The 23,567-nt window shown below is 39.8% G+C and overlaps 1 protein-coding gene across 4 annotated transcripts in view; it reads right to left on the minus strand.

The window, feature by feature from the left end:
* Nucleotides 1-10,616: 10,616 nt before the first annotated feature.
* Nucleotides 10,617-23,567, minus strand: part of LOC127848009 (ralA-binding protein 1-like) — a 64,497-nt gene continuing 51,546 nt past the window's right edge. For 3 of the 4 annotated variants that reach the window (XM_052380285.1, XM_052380284.1, XM_052380286.1), the window contains 6 exons: nt 23,272-23,406; nt 21,323-21,515; nt 18,581-18,742; nt 15,927-16,049; nt 11,465-11,544; nt 10,617-11,073 (listed from right to left, as the gene is read on the minus strand). In XM_052380285.1, the coding sequence (XP_052236245.1) occupies nt 10,918-11,073; nt 11,465-11,544; nt 15,927-16,049; nt 18,581-18,742; nt 21,323-21,515; nt 23,272-23,406 (849 nt within the window). In that variant the 3' untranslated portion in view covers nt 10,617-10,917. Of the gene's footprint in view, nt 11,074-11,464; nt 11,545-13,099; nt 13,180-15,926; nt 16,050-18,580; nt 18,743-21,322; nt 21,516-23,271; nt 23,407-23,567 lie in introns of those variants that run through there. The other variant, XM_052380287.1, reaches the window with a different exon arrangement.

Below are 23,567 nucleotides of genomic sequence, written 5' to 3' on the forward strand. Positions count from 1 at the left end.
TATAATATATATATATATATATATATATATATATATATATATAAAAGAAATACCGCTTTGATATTTTAAACTCTTTCATCCTTTCTTAAATTGATCTTTCATAACCCGATTCATTCATATTTATATTTAGCATCGTTTTGATATGCGTTGTTGTAACGTTCTTTTAGTGTGTTTGTTAAATATTTTATCAGCTTTAAAGACGAACTCAAACTAGCAACGTATTCGCCAAAGCTACTATCAATCTAGTACGACGAATGTTATTTTCCGTGTCCCATTAAAATAAAAAAGTCGATCCCAAGCAGTTAACATTAATGACGGAATGCTGTCATTTTTTTGGGTCTACAGTTAAGAGACTAAAGTATTCTAAAGATAACAGTGAGGATAAAGATTTAAAGGCTGGTACATCGATTGGGGAATCAAGTTTGACTTGACAGAAGCAAATTGAGTATAATATTAATTTGAATACTTACAATGTAATGTTGCTGTGCTTTCGGACAAACTGTTTGATAAGGATAATAATAATGCAGATAGACATGATTATGGTTATTGTAAGTATGTTGGTGATGATAATGCTGTTAAAGAGGCATTTTCACGTGTGGGTAAATTGACTAAATGACAAAAATGTTTGAAATTCGAAAATTTTCGTTGTAGTTATGATATTTGTGAAAAAAACAGTTAAACTGAACATTAACCATGCTCTAAAATATCCATTATATGCATCTTTTGACGATTTAAAAACCTGAAAATTATAAAGCGTTGCAACGCAAAACGATTGAATGATTTGGAGAGTTCTGTTGTTGTCCTTATATTTTAAAATACTACGAGGATTGCTTATATAAAGTATAAAATTCATCTCTCATTGTATGAGCACGGATGGCAGAGTGGTCTAAGCAATAGACTTTTACTCCAGGGTTCTGTGGTACGAGCCCTGTTGAGGGTTGTGTTTTTCTTTCTTTAATATTATTCTTGTTATTTTTACTGGAGCTTTTTAGATCCAATTTTTACATTTATCAATATAAAGCATTTAATGAAAAAGGATGTTGATAATGATAGTGCCTATAGATGACTATACTGACGATGATAATACGAACTATGCCACCAAAATATCTGTACGTGTTGAAACTTCAGCCAAACTGTATCGGCCGTGCATTTATGCTTTTAAGATGAAAGAAAATGCGCGTCATAATTATTTGTGTTGGCCACCAAAATACCATTCACCCTTTAAGTACTTAATGCGCCCATCAAATAACAAATATGTGATAGAGATTAACTACATATTTTATGAATGAAAAATCGATTGCATTGAATTCATAATTTTCATTTAAGTTCGTTATAAGTGAATACGGTTCGTTTTGTACTTTAAGACACGTATAAATAATCCACTGTTATACAAATTTTAAATAAACAACAGTAGTAAGACGTTGCAATTTACATGTTTGTATGAAAACAATACAATAAATCATATATGCGCGGTGCGTTAATTGTTAAGTTATAAGTGTTTAAACAAGCAACGTTTATTGAACGGTTTGGTCGGTTGTAGAATATATAAATCACACAAGTTTAACATTTCAAGAGTTAATTGGATTGCACTGTACAAATGTGATACGGATACCGAGTGCAATGTTTAACTAAAACTTCGAACACAAGTAACACGAATAAAAGGCTAAATGCACGTGCGTAAAGTGTTTTCCTGCAAGGTCAAATTTGCGACTCTTTCCGCCTTGACTGAATTTTTGTTCAGAAGCGACTTTCTTCAAATGAAAAATGCCATAAAAGGTGGAAAGTGTCGTCCGGGATAATAGTACAATCTAAGACGACACTTTTTGCACATGCATTAATCCCCGTTTTCCTAGATCGTTGCTAAAATAAATTTCAACACGCCTTTCATATGTTGAGCAGCAGTGTCTCAGCGCTACTATGTTACTTTTTTAAATATTTTTTTTTTATCAAATCTTGAATGAAAATTATAAGTATAACTACAGTATCAGCATTTTCCGAAAATAGCAACACGTCCAGTTGTCTTTTACATTTTGTGCCACAGGATGGAAGCCCATATTTCTTTTATATATGCTATAATAAAAATACAAGTACGATCTTTTAATGACACAATGAATTCAAGAACAAATTTAAAATGAAACAAAGGATTCAAGAACGATATCAAAATGGCAAAGTGGTCAATGACAACTATAACATTGCAATGCGGTTTCAATGACAACATTACAATGGAATCAGAGTGGCACACTGTTTTCAATTTCACGGCGTTCGCCATGCAGACTTGAGGTCCCGAGTTAATATGAACAATCTTGGTACACGTACTGATCTTCTTTAAGTCACGAACCCAAATGTGTCGCAATGAACTCACATGCGTCCCAATAAACTCACATGTGTCCCAATAAACTCACATGCGTCCCAATAAACCTAAATATATCCCAATAAAGGCTTCCAAATGAATCCAGAGGTGTTTCAACAAGCTTGATTGATATAGGTTTAAATTTAAACAGAAAAAGGTTAAGTAAAAATTCATAATGAAAATATCACTTAAGAAATCTGAAAACCTAAAATCCCAGGATTATTGGCTGACATCAATAAACGTACGGATCAAAATGCCGACTTTTTAAGTGCGATAATCTTGTGTAACGGACCAAGCCCGATTAAAATCAAGGAAACACACAGGTGGATGTAGATAACATTTCACACACAAATACTTGCTTCTACAACACACTATAGCGTAATTTTTTGTAACTTTCATCTTTGCGCCTGCTGTAAATCCACTCTAAAAGAACTTTCATCTTTGCGCCTGCTGTAAATCCACTCTAAAAGGTATAAGAGGAATGGAATTATTTACGCCGCTAATTTATGCCTACTAACTATTCTATGATCTGGGATCTTTGCCTCTAACCATTCTATGACACTGGGATTTGGCCTCCAACCATTCTATGACACTGGGATCTTGGCCTCTAACCATTCTATGGCAAGAAGATCTTGGCCTTTAACCATTCTATGACACTGGGGTCATGGCCTCTAACCATTCTACGACACTGGGATCGTGGCCTCTAACCATTATATGAACTTGGATCTTGGCCTCTAACCATTCTATGAACTGGGATCATGGCATATAACCATTCTATTTACTGGGATCTTGGCCTCTAATTATTTTATGAACTGGGATTATGGCCTCTTATTATTCCTTGAAATGGGATCTTGGCCTCTTACCACTCTATGACACTAAGCCAGTTGCCTCTAATCATTCTATGAACTGGGATTTGGCCTCTAACTATTCTATGAACTGGTATCTTGGCCTCTAACTATTTATGACACTGGGATCATGGCCTCTAACCATTCTATTTACTGGAATCTTGGCCTCTAACAATTCTATGAACTGGGATCATGGCCTCTAACCATTCTATGAACTGGGATCTTGGCCTCTTACCATTGTATGACACTGGGAATGTGGCCTCTAACCATTCTATTAACTGGAATCTTGGCCCTAACCATTCTATGAACTGGTATCTTGGCCTCTAAGCATTCTATGACACTGGTATAGTGGTGGCCTTTAACAATTCTTTGAACTGGGATCTTGGCCTCTAACCATTCTATGACACTGGACCAGTGGCCTCTAACTATTCTTTCCCCTGGGATCTTGACCTATAACCATTCTATGACACTGGGATAGTGGCCTTTAACCATTCTATGACACTGAGATTTAGCCTCTCATCATTCCATGAACTGAGATTTGGCCTCTGACCATTCTATTTACTTAGATCTTGGCGACTAGCCATTCTGTGACACTGGGCCAGTAACCTCTGACCATTCTATGACACTGGACCAGTGGCCTCTAACTAGTCTATGAACTGGGATATTGGCCTCTAACCATTCTATGACACTGGGATAGTGGCCTCTAACCATTCTATGAACTGGGATAGTGTCATCTAACCATTCGATTACACTAATATATTGGTCTTTTACCAGTCTTTTACACTGGGAGTGTGGTCTATTACCAGTCCATTACATTGGGATTGTGGTCTATTACCAGTTTATTACACTGGGAATGTGGTCTCTTACCAGTCTATTACACTGGGAGTGTGGTCTCCTATCAGTCTTTTACACTGGGATTGTGGTCTCTTACCAGTCTATTACACTGGGATTGTGGTCTTTTACCAGTCTGTTACACTGGGAGTGTGGTCTCTTACCAGTCTTTTACACTGGGATTGTGGTCTCTTACCAGTCTATTACACTGGGATTGTGGTCTCCTACCAGTCTTTTACACTGGGATTGTGGTCTCTTACCAGTCTATGACACCGGGATTGTGGTCTCCTTACCAGTCTTTTACACTGGGATTGTGGTCTCTTACCAGTCTATTACACTGGGATTGTGGTCTCTTACCAGTCTATTACACTGGGATTGTGGTCTCCTACCAGTCTTTTACACTGGGATTGTGGTCTCTTACCAGTCTATTACACTGGGATTGTGGTCTTTTACCAGTCTGTTACACTGGAAGTGTGGTCTCTTACCAGTCTTTTACACTGGGATTGTGGTATCTTACCAGTCTTTTAAACTGGGAGTGTGGTCTCTTACCAGTCTATAAAACTGGGATTGTGATACCTTACCAGTCTTTTACACTGGAAGTGTGGTCTCTTATCATTGTATCGCATTGGGCTCGTAGGATTTGATAATTCGACAACTGGAACCGAACCGTTTGAACATTCTATAACACTGGGATCTTAGCTGATGATAATTATACGACATTGGGGTTGCAATGTCATCTGAACATTCTTTTTTTCACACGGCTATTAGCCTCATGGTATTCAATGTCACATATGACCATACTCAGAAACGTGGATAGTTAGATAAGAACGATCTTATTAAGCGATTTGTAAACTTTACGCCGATAATTTGAGTCTTGTTTTGAGAAAACTGGGTTTAATACATGTGCGTAAAGTGTCGTCCCAGATTAGCCTGTGCAGCTCACACAGGCTAATCAGGGACGACACTTTCCGCTTTTATGGCATTTTTCGTTAAAAGGAAGTCTCTTAGTTTCTACTCGAAAATCCATTTTAGGCGGAAAGTGTCGTCCCTGATATGCCTGTGCGGACTGCACAGGCTAATCTTGGACGACACTTTACGCACATGCATAATGCCCAGTTTTCTCAGAGCGCGACTCATTTTTATAAACGCTTTAACACCTGGAAATGAATCCTAAATAATGCAACGATGGATTATGAGCATACAGAGAATACATGAGAATACAGCTATACAACGCACGTATTTCATCATTTCAATGAAGTAACGGAAACAACCGATACCCGTTATATTTTCAAGATGATTCAGTGATATTTTTTCGGGTTCATATATTGTTCGTATTTTAGTTATTCGCGAGTGAAATAACAAGCTAATTGCGTGCGTGAATGTAGCCGGGCTCCAATCAGCTCTCACAATCTCGATGTAATCAGCGGGAACCAATGGAGCGTGCTTAGGACACAGCCCGGGATCGCCGTCATCAATGAAAGTCCGTAAACCCGTGAAAACGGTTTGTCCGCGCGATACACGGGTCGTGGGGTGAACGAGTGCATCGTGAGGCAAAAACAAACAGGCGCGTTGAGTTCTCACGAACACATCTAATCGATCAACCTCCGCATTGTAAACGCAACACTTTAAGATCAGATATAAAAATCTAAATCAAAGATAATAACGTAAACAAAAAATCGGAAAATTCTGATTATTTAAAGAATTTACAACTTACAGAATTTACAAAAAGGTCACCCGGTACGCTGAAACAGTCACATCACCGAGGGGGTTACAACTAATTCTAGTATTATTGCGCGAAATTTCGTAACTGTCGCAGACGGCCGTCGGGCGGCGCGTCCTGTTCGAGGGGAACTGTACGGAGAGTGATATGTCGCCCGTTTGCCATGGGAAGAGCCCGTGTCGCCGCGAGAGAAACTGCGCTGGTCGCGACTTAAAGCATATGTACTTAAAACATCAAAGGATAAATATATAAATGATAACTTCAATGTACTTAAAGAAACTCGACGTACTAATTAACAGGTGACGCGGTGTGCTTTTGAGCAAATATCCAAAAGGGATTCAGTATTCAGTAAAATCCAATTTAAATTTGATCTTCTTAAAGTTGATGTAATTACTGTTTAAATAAATGAAAACACAATCGTCCAATTTGTCCGCGGCTATAATTACACGTATTAAAGGAGCGCCTACAAGTGAGGATCATAAGGACGAAATGTCGGCGACTCTTGCACGTCGCCACGAAATAACACGGATATTAAAAACACTCTCACGCCAAGGTACTTTGATACACTCTGAAAACAAAACGAGTAAGTGTCCACCGTTATGTCGTAGTTCAGTTTTCAAACCATAGTGCATTAACCCATTTATGCCTAGTGGACTCTCCCATCCTTCTAAATTGGATCAATTTATTTCCAAAATTAGGGATGTCTAGTATATGTATTTCCATATATAGAATATTTCTTACAGAAATTCCTTTAAAGCAAACAGCGCATACACTGATGAGACGCCGCATCATGCGGCGTCTCATCAGGGTCTACGCTGTTTGCCAATGCCTTTTTTCTAGACGCTAGGCATAAATGGGTTAATAAAAATTTACATCAGAATTCGAACGGAGACGAATGGAAACGAATGGAACAGTATACGAAGCACACTTACTCGTTCTTCACTCCTCAACTGAAGGGTTTAAAGCTTTTTACATTTCAGAAAATGCAATTCTTGACAAATATTTATTTGTTAATCGGTCCACAATCGTTAAGTTACATCATTATGTCTCTCCCGTTCGAGCAATCAGTTGTTTATGCGGTGTATTAAACATCGGAATCAAATGCAAAACCAACAGTCTCCCCCGTAGCGGTAATTATTCTCTAATAGGTGTATTGTGCGTGCGCCAACGGGGCGGGAAGGGGCGGAAATGAAGACATTGTCATGATTGTGAATAACTGTAACCGCAAGTTACTGAAACATGAAACATTTAAACACAGCCGTACACCAAGGTACAGCGATCAGAGTTATTCCGATGTGGAAGTCAGCACTGAAGGAGTTAACTAATTTTTCAAACATTATATTTTAAAAAAAAAGTTGTCTAAAATAGGATACCATTCTTTATCTCAGAGACCAGTAATATATATTTTTTTCGCACGCGCATGTTTTGCTACGCAATGGAATTCCCTTATGATCTTTATTCTGTGAAAACTGGTCTAAGTGCACGTGCTTAACGTGTTCAGATTAGCACGTGAGTCCGCACACTCTAATCAGGGGAGACACTTTCCGCTTTATTGATTTTGTTTGTTTCAAGGTCTCTTCAAAGTATATGCGGAAAGTAAGTGTCATTCCTGATTAGTCTGCGTGGACTGCGCAGGCTAATATAGGATGACACTTTACGCACATGCATGAAGCCAGTTTCTCCAGAACATGACTTTCATATATACCTGGTTTTAGGCCTATCGCATTCTTTGCCCCTCGAATATCGCCAATGACATCATTTTTGTTCACACGTAAGTGAATGTTTATGCTCACAGACATCACATTACCTGTTAATTGTTTGTATAGACGGACCAGCAGTTAAAAAGTCGTGGTTTCAATAACAAATAGCTCCAACAGTTAAAACTTAAAGAAACACATAATTCTCTGTAACCGCACACAGTAACCACCAAAATGTGATCTATTAGTTGTGTTAATAGATGGTTCATAAATGTGTTACAAGTGGTAGAGCACTTTATGTGTACATATGTCAATCAGACTAATACAGGAAAAGGCTATATTTTCTATTTAATTATTCAATGAGTTTGTTTTTTTAAATACGAAAATCTAAGAATACGTCCATTTAAGACGAACGGGCGTTTTTTGCGCAACCACAAACCGTAAACGGTTAGCCGGGCCACCTGGCTCAAGCAGCTCAGAAACGTGCGCCCTAACCACCGACCTCGCCTGGTGCTCTGGATCTATCCGCATTCATAGTAGCGTGTAACCTGACCTGTGAGGCTAGAGCACCACACCAGAGTTGTTTCCATTGTGGCGAACAGGCCGTGAATACAGCGATTGAACGCAACTCTAATAACGGAATGAAATTTCAGATGAACAGCGAGCTGTCGATTCATCTACTTATGAATGAAATATCAAATCATTTTGATGAGGCACTTGGTTAGGTATTTAAAGAATGCATAGAATGTCTTAATTACTCGCGCAGGATGGTGATGACAAAAGGCGGCCAGGTGCCGCCATGAGAAAGTGACCGTAGGCAGCTAGCGGTGCACAGCCCTTCACAGCTGGGTACGAGTAGCACACATATGTGCATCGTTCTGGGAAAACGGGGTTTAATGCGTGTTCATGAAGTGGCAGCTCATAATGGCCTGTGCATTACGCACAGCTTTATCAGGGACAGCACTTTCCGCTCCTATTGAATATATCGTTTGATGGACACTTCTTAACGAAAATCCAATTTAGGCGGCCCGTGTCGTCAGTGCTTAGCCTGTTCGGACAGCAGAGGCTAATCTGAGGCGTCACTTTACGCACATGCATTATGCCTCAGTTCCCAGAGCGAGACTCATATACATCTCATAGTTAACGAGGCTTTCATAGTAATACATCTCATAGTTAACGAGGCTTTCATAGTAATAAATCTCATAGTTAACGAGGCTTTCATAGTAATACATCTCATAGTTAACGAGGCTTTCATAGTAATACATCTCATAGTTAACGAGGCTTTCATATACATCTCATAGTTAACGAGGCTTTCATAGTAATACATCTCATAGTTAACGAGGCTTTCATAGTAATACATCTCATAGTTAACGAGGCTTTCATAGTAATACATCTCATAGTTAACGAGGCTTTCATAGTAATACATCTCATAGTTAACGAGGCTTTCATAGTAATACATCTCATAGTTAACGAGGCTTTCATAGTAATACATCTCATAGTTAACGAGGCTTTCATAGCAATACATCTCATAGTTAACGAGGCTTTCATTGTAATACATCTCATAGTTAACGAGGCTTTCATAGTAATACATCTCATAGTTAACGAGGCTTTCATAGTAATACATCTCATAGTTAACGAGGCTTTCATTGTAATACATCTCATAGTTAACGAGGCTTTCATAGTAATACATCTCATAGTTAACGAGGCTTTCATAGTTTTTCACCTATTTCAGGAGTCCCCAATATAAAGATTCTCATAAATGTCATCTGATAATCGAGCAATTCCATTACTTCGTGTAGTTTAGAATTTCTTTTGAACGTGAATATTTCAATAAACTATCAAACCTGCAGTATATATTCGGTAATAATAGTTTTGGAGAATAAGGTAAAATATTTTTTTTGTAAACTATTCCTATAAGTTAAAAAAAATACATGCAATGTCGCTGTTTATGTATAGAACAAGTATCGTGAAATTCTATTTATTGGCTTTATTTATTGGCGTAAAATAATCAACAATGAACATACTAACATTAACGTTACATACAAACAAGCTTTTAACCCTTGTGCTAAAGGTTATAAAAATTGGGTCTCAAATGTAAAGAATATGTAAAATAATTTTGAATTTGATTATGTATTTGAAAATCCAAACGGTGCGCACGTGAAGTTTTATTAGAGAGTTTAAATGTAGACCTGCTGACAACTTTAAACAGGAGTGGTATGCTAAAATGAATAGCAGTTCTGTATTATATAGGCACACAGTTTTCAAACCCTCTTTGGAATAGGAAGAATATTTGAGTCGTGTTCTGAGAAAACTGGGCATAATGCAGGTGTGTAAAGTGTCGTCCCAGATTAGCCCGTGCAGTCTGCACAGGCTGATCAGGGACGACGCTTTCCGCCTAAATTGGATTTTTGCTAAGAAGGGACTTCATTGAAACGAAAAATGTCATAAAAGCGGAAAGTGTCCTTCACGACTAGCTTGTGTGGACTGCACAGGCTAATCTGGGACGACACTTTACCACATGCATTATGCTCAGTTTTCTCAGAACTCGACTCATTTAAATGTAAAAGACGTCTGCGCTTATTGTTTACAAGACGTCGGCGCTTAATGTTACAAGGCGTCTGCGCTTATTGTTTGTAAGATTACGTGTGGGCCCACTCGCTGTGAGTCCAAACGGGCAGATACGCTCAGAATACATACCACGGACGGAACGGTATTGTTTATGTTGTAATGACTCTGATTTAGAAGACGACTGCCATTGTATATGTACATGCCGCTGCTAAACTGATCTAAGAACAAATATATTTGCCGTATATTTCAAATCAACCCGTCTGTAAATAAAGTCCACTAGTCATTCGTTTCATGTGACAAAACAGTAATGTATGTAAATATATCAAAGCAGCATTAGTCATAATACAAAAATGCGATTCTTAAACTGTTTAATAAATTTCAATACCGCATGTATGTGTTCTTGCCATCGAGTGTGTTTATTTGTATTTGCATTCTTAAACGACTACTTAATGTCATGTAATGTTTGTTGTTATACCATTTTACGTGACAGAAAATCATTTGCATATGTGAGTGTAAAGACGATGCATTGTTGTAGAAGTCGGAATAAACTGACTGTTTGTCTGTTTGTCTCTTAAATTAACTACCGGTAATAGTCAAGAAAAAACTAACACTAGTTATGACTTTATTGACACTTATTATATATTTATAAATATTGACAATAATACAAAACAAGGTTATTTACAACTATACATAACTTAAATGCTTCATGTAGTAACAAAGTATACACTTGATACACAGTACACATATTACACTCATACTAATACACACTATTTATTGCACCAATGTCTACATATCGATATGTCCGCTTTACAATGCGAATGGACGAATGTTATAACAGGTTGAAATCCTCGCGTCAAGATGAAATAACTTTCAGGATTACATGCTTTAAAATGACACAAAGTTTGGTCAGTCAAACTCTATGAGTGAGTCTATCTCCCGGGCGGGGTCGCTGGTGGCGGTCCTGCGGGCGTGTTTCTGCTGCAGTAGGCCTATCTGCACCTTCACGTCCAGGCAGATCATGCGCTCCTTGTGGATGTTCGTGCACACCTCAGAGTTCTCACACTGAAACACACCATAACAGGGGAAGTCATTCGACGAAAAATAACACCACGGGAAGTAACTCGACGAAAAATACAATACCAGAGAAGGTAACTTGATGACTAATACCATACCAGGGGAAGGTAACTCGATGACAAATACCATACACGATGGGGACACACAAGATTTACAGAGTGCATAGCTGTGTGCATGACATGTTTATTGTTTGAGCATTATAATTATACGACCGTGATTTGTTGGAAAGTAAAATTATAGTGAAACCTGTAGTTAACCTCCATTTTTTCACACAGGCTACATCCCACCTTCTGGTAACACACCAGCCGCAGTTGTTTACCTCCAGTTTCTCACACAGGCTACAGCCCACCTAGTGGTTACCCCCCCCCCCGTTTTTTACCTCCAGTTTCTCGTTCTCCTTGATGAGCTGCTCCAGGATCTCCTGCAAATCTTCCTCGTCCTCGCTCTCATAGCTGCTGTCTGAAACACAACAACATGGTGAACAGCTCTCATAGCTGCTGTCTGAAACACAACATGATGAACAGCTCTCATAGCTGCTGTCTGAAACACAACAACATGATGAACGGCTCTCCTAGCTGCTGTCTGAAACACAACAACATGATTAACAGCTCTCATAGCTGTTGTCTGAAACACAACAACAGGATGAACAGCTCTCATAGCTGTGTCTGAAACACAACAACATGATTAACAGCTCTCCTAGCTGCTGTCTGAAACACAACAACATGATTAACTGCTCTCATAGTTATTGTCTGAAACACAACAACATGATTAACAGCTCTCATAGCTGCTGTATGAAACACAACAACATGATTAACAGCTCTCCTAGCTGCTGTCTGAAACACAACAACATGATTAACAGCTCTCCTAGCTGCTGTCTGAAACACAACAACATGATGAACAGCTCTCATAGCTGTTGTCTGAAACACAACAACATGATTAACAGCTCTCATAGCTGCTGTATGAAACACAACAACATGGTGAATAGCTCTCATAGCTGCTGTTTGAAACACAACAACATGATAAACAGCTCTCATAGCAGCTGTCTGAAACACAATAACATGATGACAGCAGCTCTCATAGCTGCTGTCTGAAACACAATAACATGATGAACAGCTCTCATAGCTGCTGTCTGATACACAACAACAGGATGAACAGCTCTCATAGCTGCTGTCTGAAACACAACAACATGATGAACAGCTCTCATAGCTGTTGTCTGAAACACAACAACATGATTAACAGCTCTCCTAGCTGCTGTCTGATACACAACAACAGGATGAACAGCTCTCATAGCTGCAGTCTGAAACACAACAACATGATGAACAGCTCTCATAGCTGTTGTCTGAAACACAACAACATGATTAACAGCTCTCCTAGCTGCTGTCTGATACACAACAACAGGATGAACAGCTCTCATAGCTGCAGTCTGAAACACAACAACATGATTAACAGCTCTCATAGCTGCTGTCTGAAACACAACAACATGGTGAACAGCTCTCATAGCTGCTTTCTGAAACACAATAACATGATGAACAGCTCTCATAGCTGCTGCTGAAACACAACAACATGGTGAACAGCTCTTATAGCTGTTGTCTGAAACACAACAACATGATTAACAGCTCTCATAGCTGCTGTATGAAGCACAACAACATGATTAACTGCTCTCATAGTTGTTGTCTGAAACACAACAACATGATTAACAGCTCTCATAGCTGCTGTATGAAACACAACAACATGATTAACAGCTCTCCTAGCTGCTGTCTGAAACACAACAACATGATGAACAGCTCTCATAGCTGTTGTCTGAAACACAACAACATGATTAACTGCTCTCCTAACTGCTGTCTGAAACACAACAACATGATGAACAGCTCTCATAGCAGCTGTCTGAAACACAACAACATGATTAACAGCTCTCCTAGCTGCTGTCTGAAACACAACAACATGATTAACAGCTCTCCTAGCTGCTGTCTGAAACACAACAACATGATGAACAGCTCTCATAGCTGTTGTCTGAAACACAACAACATGATTAACAACTCTCATAGCTGCTGTATGAAACACAACAACATGGTGAATAGCTCTCATAGCTGCTGTCTGAAACACAACAACAGGATGAACAGCTCTCCTAGCTGCTGTCTGAAACACAACAACATGATGAACAGCTCTCATAGCTGCTGTCTGAAACACAACAACATGATGAACAGCTTTCCTAGCTGCTGTCTGAAAAACAACAACATGATTAACTGCTCTCCTAACTGCTGTCTGAAACACAACAACATGATGAACAGCTCTTCTAGCTGCTGTATGATACACAACAACAGGATGAACAGCTCTCATAGCTGCTGTCTGAAACACAACAACATTGCGAACAGCGGACACAACACAATAGAAATAACATGGTGAACATTGGGCAGAATAAGATAGCTAAAACAACAACCATTAAACATACCAGAACTTGTAGCAATTTCCATACACCTCATGCTTATCATTGCTGGTAGAAACAAGACTACCATGGAAAATCTCAATAAAATGAACTTTACTAATGTGCTTAGTTTTAAACAACTGAAAAAAAATCAGTATCATTCGTGGAAAATAAATGTTCGTAAATTGTATGGGTTGACAGATCTATGAATTTGAGATCCCAATGAATAATTATGACCAACCTTCAACTTTTTAAAGAACAAATTACCATTGGTTTGAAAAGCATTACATACCAACGCAATAAAAGCACACATCCTGCGTTTGTTTCAAAATCCAGATACATTCAGATACTACATGAAGGAGAGAACCAACATGTCTACCTGATGAGGAGCTGTTAGATATGACCATGTCTACCTGCTGAGGAGCTGTTAGATATGAACATGTCTACCTGATGAGGAGCTGTTAGATATGAACATGTCTACTTGATGAGGAGCTGTTAGATATGAACACGTCTACCTGATGAGGAGCTGTTAGATATGAACATGTCTACCTGATGAGGAGCTGTTAAATATGAACATGTTTACCTGATGAGGAGCTGTTAGATATGAACATGTCTACTTGATGAGGAGCTGTTAGATATGAACACGTCTACCTGATGAGGAGCTGTTAGATATGAACACGTCTACCAGATGAGGAGCTGTTAGATATGAACACGTCTACCTGATGAGGAGCTGTTAGATATGAACACGTCTACCTGATGAGGAGCTGTTAGATATGAACACGTCTACCTGATGAGGAGCTGTTAGATATGAACACGTCTACCTGATGAGGAGCTGTTAGATATGAACACGTCTACCTGATGAGGAGCTGTTAGATATGAACATGTCTACCTGATGAGGAGCTGTTAGATATGAACATGTCTACCTGATGAGGAGCTGTTAGATATGAACACGTCTACCTGATGAGGAGGTGTTAGATATGAACACGTCTACCTGATGAGGAGCTGTTAGATATGAACATGACTACCTGCTGAGGAGCTGTTAGATATGAACATGTCTACCTGATGAGGAGCTGTTAGATATGAACACGTCTACCTGATGAGGAGCTGTTAGATATGAACATGTCTACCTGATGAGGAGCTGTTAGATATGAACACGTCTACTTGATGAGGAGCTGTTAGATATGACCATGTCTACCTGATGAGGAGCTGTTAGATATGACCATGTCTACCTGATGAAGAGCTGTTAGATATGACCCTGTCTACCTGATGAGGAGCTGTTAGATATGACCCTGTCTACCTGATGATGAGCTGTTAGATATGACCATGTCTACCTGCTGAGAAGCTGTTAGATATGAACATGTCTACCTGATGAGGAGCTGTTAGATATGAACATGTCTACCTGATGAGGTGCTGTTAGATATGAACATGTCTACCTGATGAGGAGCTGTTAGATATGAACACGTCTACCTGATGAGGAGCTGTTAGATATGAACACGTCTACCTGATGAGGAGCTGTTAGATATGAACATGTCTACCTGATGAGGAGCTGTTAGATATGAACATGTCTACCTGATGAGGAGCTGTTAGATATGAACATGTCTACCTGATGAGGAGCTGTTAGATATGAACATGTCTACCTGATGAGGAGCTGTTAGATATGACCCTGTCTACCTGATGAGGAGCTGTTAGATATGACCATGTCTACCTGATGAGGAGCTGTTAGATATGAACACGTCTACCTGATGAGGAGCTGTTAGATATGAACACGTCTACCTGATGAGGAGCTGTTAGATATGAACATGTCTACCTGATGAGGAGCTGTTAGATATGAACATGTCTACCTGATGAGGAGCTGTTAGATATGAACACGTCTACCTGATGAGGAGCTGTTAGATATGAACACGTCTACCTGATGAGGAGCTGTTAGATATGAACATGACTACCTGCTGAGGAGCTGTTAGATATGAACATGTCTACCTGATGAGGAGCTGTTAGATATGAACACGTCTACCTGATGAGGAGCTGTTAGATATGAACATGTCTACCTGATGAGGAGCTGTTAGATATGAACACGTCTACTTGATGAGGAGCTGTTAGATATGACCATGTCTACCTGATGAGGAGCTGTTAGATATGAACATGCCAACCTGATGAGGAGCTGTTAGATATGAACATGTCTACTTGATGAGGAGCTGTTAAATATGAACATGTCTACCTGATGAGGAGCTGTTAGATATGAACATGCCTACCTGATGAGGAGCTGTTAGATATGAACACGTCTACCTGATGAGGAGCTGTTAGATATGAACATGTCTACCTGATGAGGAGCTGTTAGATATGAACATGTCTACCTGATGAGGAGCTGTTAGATATGAACATGTCTACCTGATGAGGAGCTGTTAGATATGAATATGCCTACCTGATGAGGTGCTGATGATTTCCTCGTCACTGTCCTGTCTCAGGTACTGTAGCTCATCTATCTCCTGCTGGAGCCTATCAGCCTCACAGCGCTCAGTTTCTATCTTCTTACGCAGCTCACTCTCTGAAATGTCGCACATGTTCATGTCTGTACATGTATATACTGCGTTACAATATATCAGTGTTTATCTTGTCACATGTCTTTAAATCAGCCTGATGACCAGGTATACTAATTTCCCAAAAGATATTAGGCTAGTTGACCACGTGACCTCGAATATCTGTCAGTTGCTCTTCGTGAATGCGCATGCCTTTACTATTTTCTATTAATAAAATATACTTTTTCTATTAAAAATATACCAAGTACATGTTAAGTACACTTTAAGTACCTCAACTGGTTACCAGTTCACATGAGAGTAAATCAAATAATGTTATGTCATGTCTTCAAAATAAGAAATGGCCTTTTTCCAGATTACTTGAGTGAACACTTTGTTTCCCAAGATTCTATGCATAATTACAGCACTAGGCTTAGTAAAAAAGGTGGGTATTGTTTACCCAAGGTCAAATGTCATGTTTCCAAATCCTTTTCTTTTAACAGCATTAAACTCTGGAACTCTTTACCTGAGTCACTCAATGAGGTCACAGGTTAGAAGGTTGCCATTAAAAGTCATTTAATGAATTATATTTAATTTTTTATATATGTGTATCTTTTCACTTTTAATAAACATATATTAACTTCGTCTTAGGTTTTTATTTTTAATAATTATTAGTTCATACTTCATAACATACATTTTAACAATATATTTAATTTACATAATTCATGATACCTCATATCATCAAATTACAACTGTCAAAATATCTATGTGTTGCAATTATTGATAACATTATCAATTGATCTTAGTTTCCAGCTCCTCTCATATTTTCTGAGCACTACTGTGATAATTAGTTTGATCTCTTTTGAATGGTGATATATATTTTTTATTTCATTTAATAATTATTTTACTATGAACATAGTTATGTTTAAGGTCAACATAGTTATGTTTAAGGTCTGCCTCTTTTTGTCATGCCACCAATAATAAGGACCACAATGGAAATAAGGGCTTGCTCTTTTTTGTGTTATCCTTGGTTTGGTGAGCATGTCATAGTTTATTGTACATGATATAGTTTTTAATAATTGCTTATTATTTTATTCTATGTTATGTTGTGAACTGTGTATATGCTTCCTATGCCGAAATAAATCTATCTATCTAAGTACTGTTTGTTTCAACATTATTATTTAAACAGCATAATTTCATTGAATTGATATCCCCCGCCAATATACTTCTGGACACAAAAATTTATAGACTGATGGACAACGCCAATGTGCATCATCCTCTTATCCATATATATACTAATACCAAGTTTCAATGAAATCCGCCAAAGCACTTCCAAGATATGGCTCCGGACACAAAAAAGCATTTTTGAAGAACACAAAGGGCCATAACTCCGTTATTAACAAATGGTGTAAAATGCCATTTGGGGTGCATCATCCTCTTATCCATATATATACTCATACCAAGTTTCAATGAAATCCACCAAAGCACTTCAAAGATATGGCTCCGGACATAAAAGTGCCGGACAGACGGACGGACGGACGGATGGACAACGCCAAAACAATATCCCTCCGCCTATGGTGGGTGATAATTAACTCGATTTCTGTGTTGTTTAACAAGATGAAAGCTAGCCTAAGCGCTTTGCATGACGTGAGGTGACTAGGTCACAATGTTTTTGTATGCGCATGGTTTTTCCCATAAAACACAAAATACTCGAAAACTAGATATTTAAGAAACATTTCAACGAATGTTGTAAATGTGACAGGATAAATAGAAAAATAGGTTGGTGGCTCACCCGATAAAATCCCCCGACTTGCCAGATAACCATTCTCCATCCACGTCACCAACCTATTATTCTCTATCAAACCTTCATTATACATACTGTTTATGAGGCAAATCACAGTTCTTCCTCTTGACATGGTTAAACTAGCGAGCAGATCCTCTATGTATGTTATACCTATAGCCAGTAGTTCCTCCTCCTCCAGTTTCAGTGTATACTCCTCCTTACCTATAGCCAGTAGTTCCTCCTCTTCCAGTTTCAGTGCATACACCTCCTTACCTATAGCCAGTAGTTCCTCCTCTTCAAGTTTCAGTGCATACACCTCCTTACCTATAGCCAGTAGTTCCTCCTCTTCCAGTTTCAGTGCATACACCTCCTTACCTATAGCCAGTAGTTCCTCCTCCAGTTTCAGTGCATACTCCTCCCTACCTATAGCCAGTAGTTCCTTCTCCTCCAGTTTCAGTGTATACTCCTTCTTACCTATAGCCAGTAGTTCCTCATCCTCCAGTTTCAGTGCATACACCTCCTTACCTATAGCCAGTAGTTCCTCCTCCTCCAGTTTCAGTGTATACTCCTTCTTACCTATAGCCAGTAGTTCCTCATCCTCCAGTTTCAGTGCATACTCCTCCTTACCTATAGCCAGTAGTTCCTCCTCCTCCAGTTTCAGTGTATACTCCTCCTTACCTATTGTCAGTAGTTCCTCCTCCTCCAGTTTCAGTGTATACTCCTCCTTACCTATTGTCAGTAGTTCCTCCTCCTCCAGTTTCAGTGCATACTCCTCCTTACCTATAGCCAGTAATTCCTCCTCCTCAAGTTTCAGTGCATACTCCTCTTCCAGAAGGACCTCCCACTCCTCCTCATCGTAGCTATCATCCTCCGATATCTCACTGATCTCCAACTCCAGGCCGGACTCTCCCTGAACGTCACTCGACGTGTTCAGATCTGTCTCTGAAATCAAAATTTACATGTAAGCAAGCAAACTGTAACAACTTTTGTTTCATGCCTTTTGTTTATTTTTTTTTCTTATAGAATAATAATTAGACATTACTTTTTTTAAATATAAGGACGCCATTTGATGATGGCATTAATTTCTGGTCGATCACTTCAAAAATTTGGTGATGGACAAGCAAATTTGTTGAATTGATATCCCCCGGTCAATATAAATTTTGTGATAGAAAGATGGAATGACAGTCAGACAGTCTGACAGACGGATGACGCCAATTCTATATCCCTCCACCTTTGGATGGGGATAATGACACAGTTACAGTCAAGACACGCTTTATCATGCCCAAATGTGACTTTAACTTCAAAGCATTATTAGGGAATGGTGTCTTACACCTGATATGCTGTATCCATATGGTAAACACATCTGGTGTGTTATTTAAGATTCCTGATGAATTAACAGCAATTATTTGACCTTTTTTCTTGTGTCCTTGACCTTTAAGTGAAAAAATCGGGTCTTACGCGTCATCCCAAACAGTGAACATTACTGGCAAGTTCTTTATAAAAATGCACAAACAGTGATGAAATTACAGACAAGACAATCTATAATATGCACATGTACTACCATTGACCTTAAATGATGACCTTAACCTTTTGGCTAGGACAAGGGGAAGCCAAATGGTGAGTATCAACAACAGCATGCCTTCCTAGGCTGCCATCTGTTGAGGTACAGGTGTGGTGACATACCTCAATTGGCTGCAATCTGTTGGGATACAGGTGTTGTGACATACCTTAAGTGGCTTCATCTGTTGAGGTACAGGTGTGGTGACATACCTTAATTGGCTGCCTTCTGTTGAGGTACAGGTGTTGTGACATACCTTAAATGGCTGCCATCTGTTCAGGTACAGGTGTTGTGACATACCTTAATTGGCTGCCATCTGTTGAGATACAGGTGTAGTGACATACCTTAATTGGCTGCCTTCTGTTGAGGTACAGGTGTTGTGACATACCCTAATTGGCTGCCATCTGTTGAGGTACAGGTGTTGTGACATACCTTAATTGGCTTCATCTGTTGAGGTTCAGGTGTGGTGACATACCTTAATTGGCTGCCTTCTGTTGAGGTACAGGTGTTGACATAACTTCAGTTGCTGTCATCTGTTGAGGTACAGGTGTGGTGACATACCTTAATTGGCTGCCATCTGTTGAGGTACAGGTGTTGTGACATACCTTAATTGGCTGCCATCTGTTGAGGTACAGGTGTTGTGACATTCCTTAGTTTGCTTCATCTGTTGAGGTACAGGTGTGGTGACATACCTTAATTTGCTGCCATCTGTTGAGGTACAGGTGTGGTGATATACCTTAATTGGCTGCCATCTGTTGAGGTACAGGTGTTGTGACATACCTAAATTGGCTGCCATCTGTTGAGGTACAGGTGTTGTGACATACCTTAATCGGCTGCCATCTGTTGAGGTACAGGTGTTGTGAGATACCTTAATTGGCTGCCATCTGTTGAGGTACAGGTGTTGATATACCTTAACTGGCTCCATCTGTCGAAGTACAGGTGTGGTAACATAACTTCAGTTGCTGTCATCTTTTGAGGTACAGGTGTTGTGACATACCTTAATTGGCTGCCATCTGTTGAGGTACAGGTGTGGTAACATAACTTCAGTGGCTGCCATCTGTTGAGGTACAGGTGTTGTGACATACCTTAATTTGCTGCCATCTGTTGAGGTACAGGTGTGGTGACATACCTTTAGTGGCTGCCATCTGTTGAGGTATATATGTGGTAACATAACTTTAGTGGCTGCCATGTGTTGAGGTAGAGGCGTTGTGACATACCGTAATTGGCTACCATCTGTTGAGGTACAGGTGTGGTAACATAATTTCAGTGGCTGCCATCTGTTGAGGTACATGTGTTGTGACATACCTTAATTGGCTGCCTTCTGTTGAGGTACAGGTGTTGTGACATACCTTAATTGGCTGCCATCTGTTGAGGTACAGCTGTTTAACATACCTTAATTGGCTGCCATCTGTTGAGGTACAGGTGTGGTGACATACCTTCAGTGGCTGCCATCAGTTGAGGTACAGGTGTGGTGACCTACCTTCAGTGGCTGTCATCAGCTGAGGTACAGGTGTGGCGACCTACCTTCAGTGGCTGCTATCAGTTGAGGTACAGGTGTAGAGACCTACCTTCAGTGACTGCCATCAGTTGAGGTACAGGTGTGGTGACATACCTTCAGTGACTGCCATCAGTTGAGGTACAGGTGTGGTGACCTACCTTCAGTGGCTGCCATCAGTTGAGGTACAGGTGTGGTGACCTACCTTCAGTGGCTGCCATCAGTTGAGGTACAGGTGTGGTGACCTACCTTCAGTGGCTGCCATCAGTTGAGGTACAGGTGTGGTGACCTACCTTCAGTGGCTGCCATCAGTTGAGGTACAGGTGTGGTGACATACCTTCAGTGACTGCCATCAGTTGAGGTACAGGTGTGGTGACCTACCTTCAGTGGCTGCCATCTGTTGAGGTACATGTGTTGTGACATACCTTAATAGGCTGCCTTCAGTTGAGGTACAGGTGTGGTGACCTACCTTCAGTGGCTGCCATCAGTTGAGGTACAGGTGTGGTTACAGGGGGAGACTCAGGTGACTCTGTTGTGAAAGTGGGGCTGTCAGGGGTCTCCACAGGCACAGGGGTCTTCGTCTCCATAGCAACCCTCTCCTCTGGCCCTGCCTCAGTAGATATGATGGCCTCTGCCACACCCTCACACTGCTCATCTACTAGCTGTAAGGGGATTGTAAAAGGCACTCAATTTAAATGGTTTGTTTGTTTATTAGGAATCGTTTGCCATGTTCAGGAATACATGCATTTTATTAACTTTAAGGTTTCAGTTAACCCAGTTTTCTGGGATAAGCTGGTTTATAAGTACTATGCACACAAACTTAAATAGGTTTAGACAACTGCCCCACTTTAAATTGACGAAATAGAGCGGCAATAACATAAATTTCATGACCAAACACGACTTAAATAATGTGAGGTGGAACTCAAACCCACAATCCTCCGATTTTAAGTCTAACGCCCTACCAACTATGCTAAACAAGAGGGCCTGAAAGGCCCAAAGTTGCTCACCTGAGATTACAAGATATTATTGGGACAAATCTCCTGACCAAGTTTCATGAAGAACGAAAAATAAATGTGGCCTCTAGAGTGTTAACAAGGTTTTACTATAGCCATATAGGGAAAAATGCCCCGCCCCCTGGTGGCCATGTTTTTCAACCAACAAGCATCATTTTCGAACTCATCCAAGATATTATTTGGATGAATCTTCTGACCAAGTTTCATGAAGATCGGACAATAAATGTGGCCTCTAGAGAGTTAACAAGATTTTACAATAGCCATATATAGCCATAAGGAAAAATGCCCGGCCCCTTGGCATCCATGTTATTCAAGCAAACGTTACCATTTTCGAACTCATCCAAGATATCATTGAAAACAATCTTCTGACCAAATTTCATGAAGATTGGACTATAAATGTGGCCTCTAGAGTTTTAACAAGGCTTTACAATAGCCATATAAGGAAAAATGCCCCGCCCCCTGGCGGCCATGTTTTTCAACCAACCGGCATCATTTTCGAACTCGTCCAAGATATTATTGGGATGAATCTTCTGACCAAGTTTCATGAAGATCGAACAATAAATGTGGCCTGTAGAGAGTTAACAAGATTTTACTATCCCCATATATAGCCATATAAGAAAAAATGCTCCGCCCCTTGGCAGCCATGTTTTTCAAGCAAACGTTACCATATTCGAACTCATCCAAGATATCATTGAAACCAATCTTCTGACCGAATTTCATGAAGATTGGACAATAAATGAGGCCTCTAGAGTGTAAACAAGGTTTTACTATAGCCATATAAGGAAAATGCCCCGCCCCCTGGCAGCCATGTTATTCAACCAACCGGCATCATTTTCGAAATCTTCCAAGATATTATTGAGATGAATCTTCTGACCAAATTTCATGAAGATGGGACAATAAATGTGGCCTCTAGAGAGTAAGCAAGATTTTACTATAGCCATTTATAGCCATATAAGGAAAAATTCCCCGCCCCTTGGCAGCCATGTTTTTCAAGCTAACTTTACCATTTTCTAACTCATCCAAGATATCATTGAGACCAATCTTCTGACCAAATTTCATGAAGATCGGAAAATAAATTTTGCCTCTAGAGTGTTAACAAGGTTTTACTATAGCTATATAAGGAAAAATGCCCCGCCCCTTGGCAGCCATGTATTTCAAGCAAACGTTACCATTTTCGAACTCATCCAAGATATCATTGAGACCAATCTTCTGTTTAATTTCATGAAGATGTGGCCTCTAGAGAGTGAACAAGGCAAATGTTGATGTCGCACAACGCACAACGGACAACGCACGACGGACAAAAGGCGATCACAAAAGCTCACGATGAGCACGTTGTGCTCAGGTGAGCTAAATAATATATTTAATATTGAAAACAAACATTGTTGGAAAACAAAGAGCTCAGTACCTCATCCTGGGTATCTCCAGACTCACTGGTGACCTCCAGTGCTCCGAGGTCACGCTCCAGTATCTCCTCCAGGGATTGCTCAAACTCGTCTGACTCACTGCCAAGCTTGGGGAGGTCCTCACGTGACTGACCAAGCTGAAGGTAGGCAATAAAAATAACAATGACAATTAGAAGAATGAAACATAGGCAACTGATATAACCATGGGAACCAGATGCAACAGAGATCACCATGGGAACCAGAGGCAACAAAGATCACCATGGGAACCAGAGGACAACAGAGATCACCATGGCAACAA

This window comes from Dreissena polymorpha, chromosome 10, assembly GCF_020536995.1.
Source record: "Dreissena polymorpha isolate Duluth1 chromosome 10, UMN_Dpol_1.0, whole genome shotgun sequence".
Classification (NCBI taxonomy): domain Eukaryota; kingdom Metazoa; phylum Mollusca; class Bivalvia; order Myida; family Dreissenidae; genus Dreissena; species Dreissena polymorpha.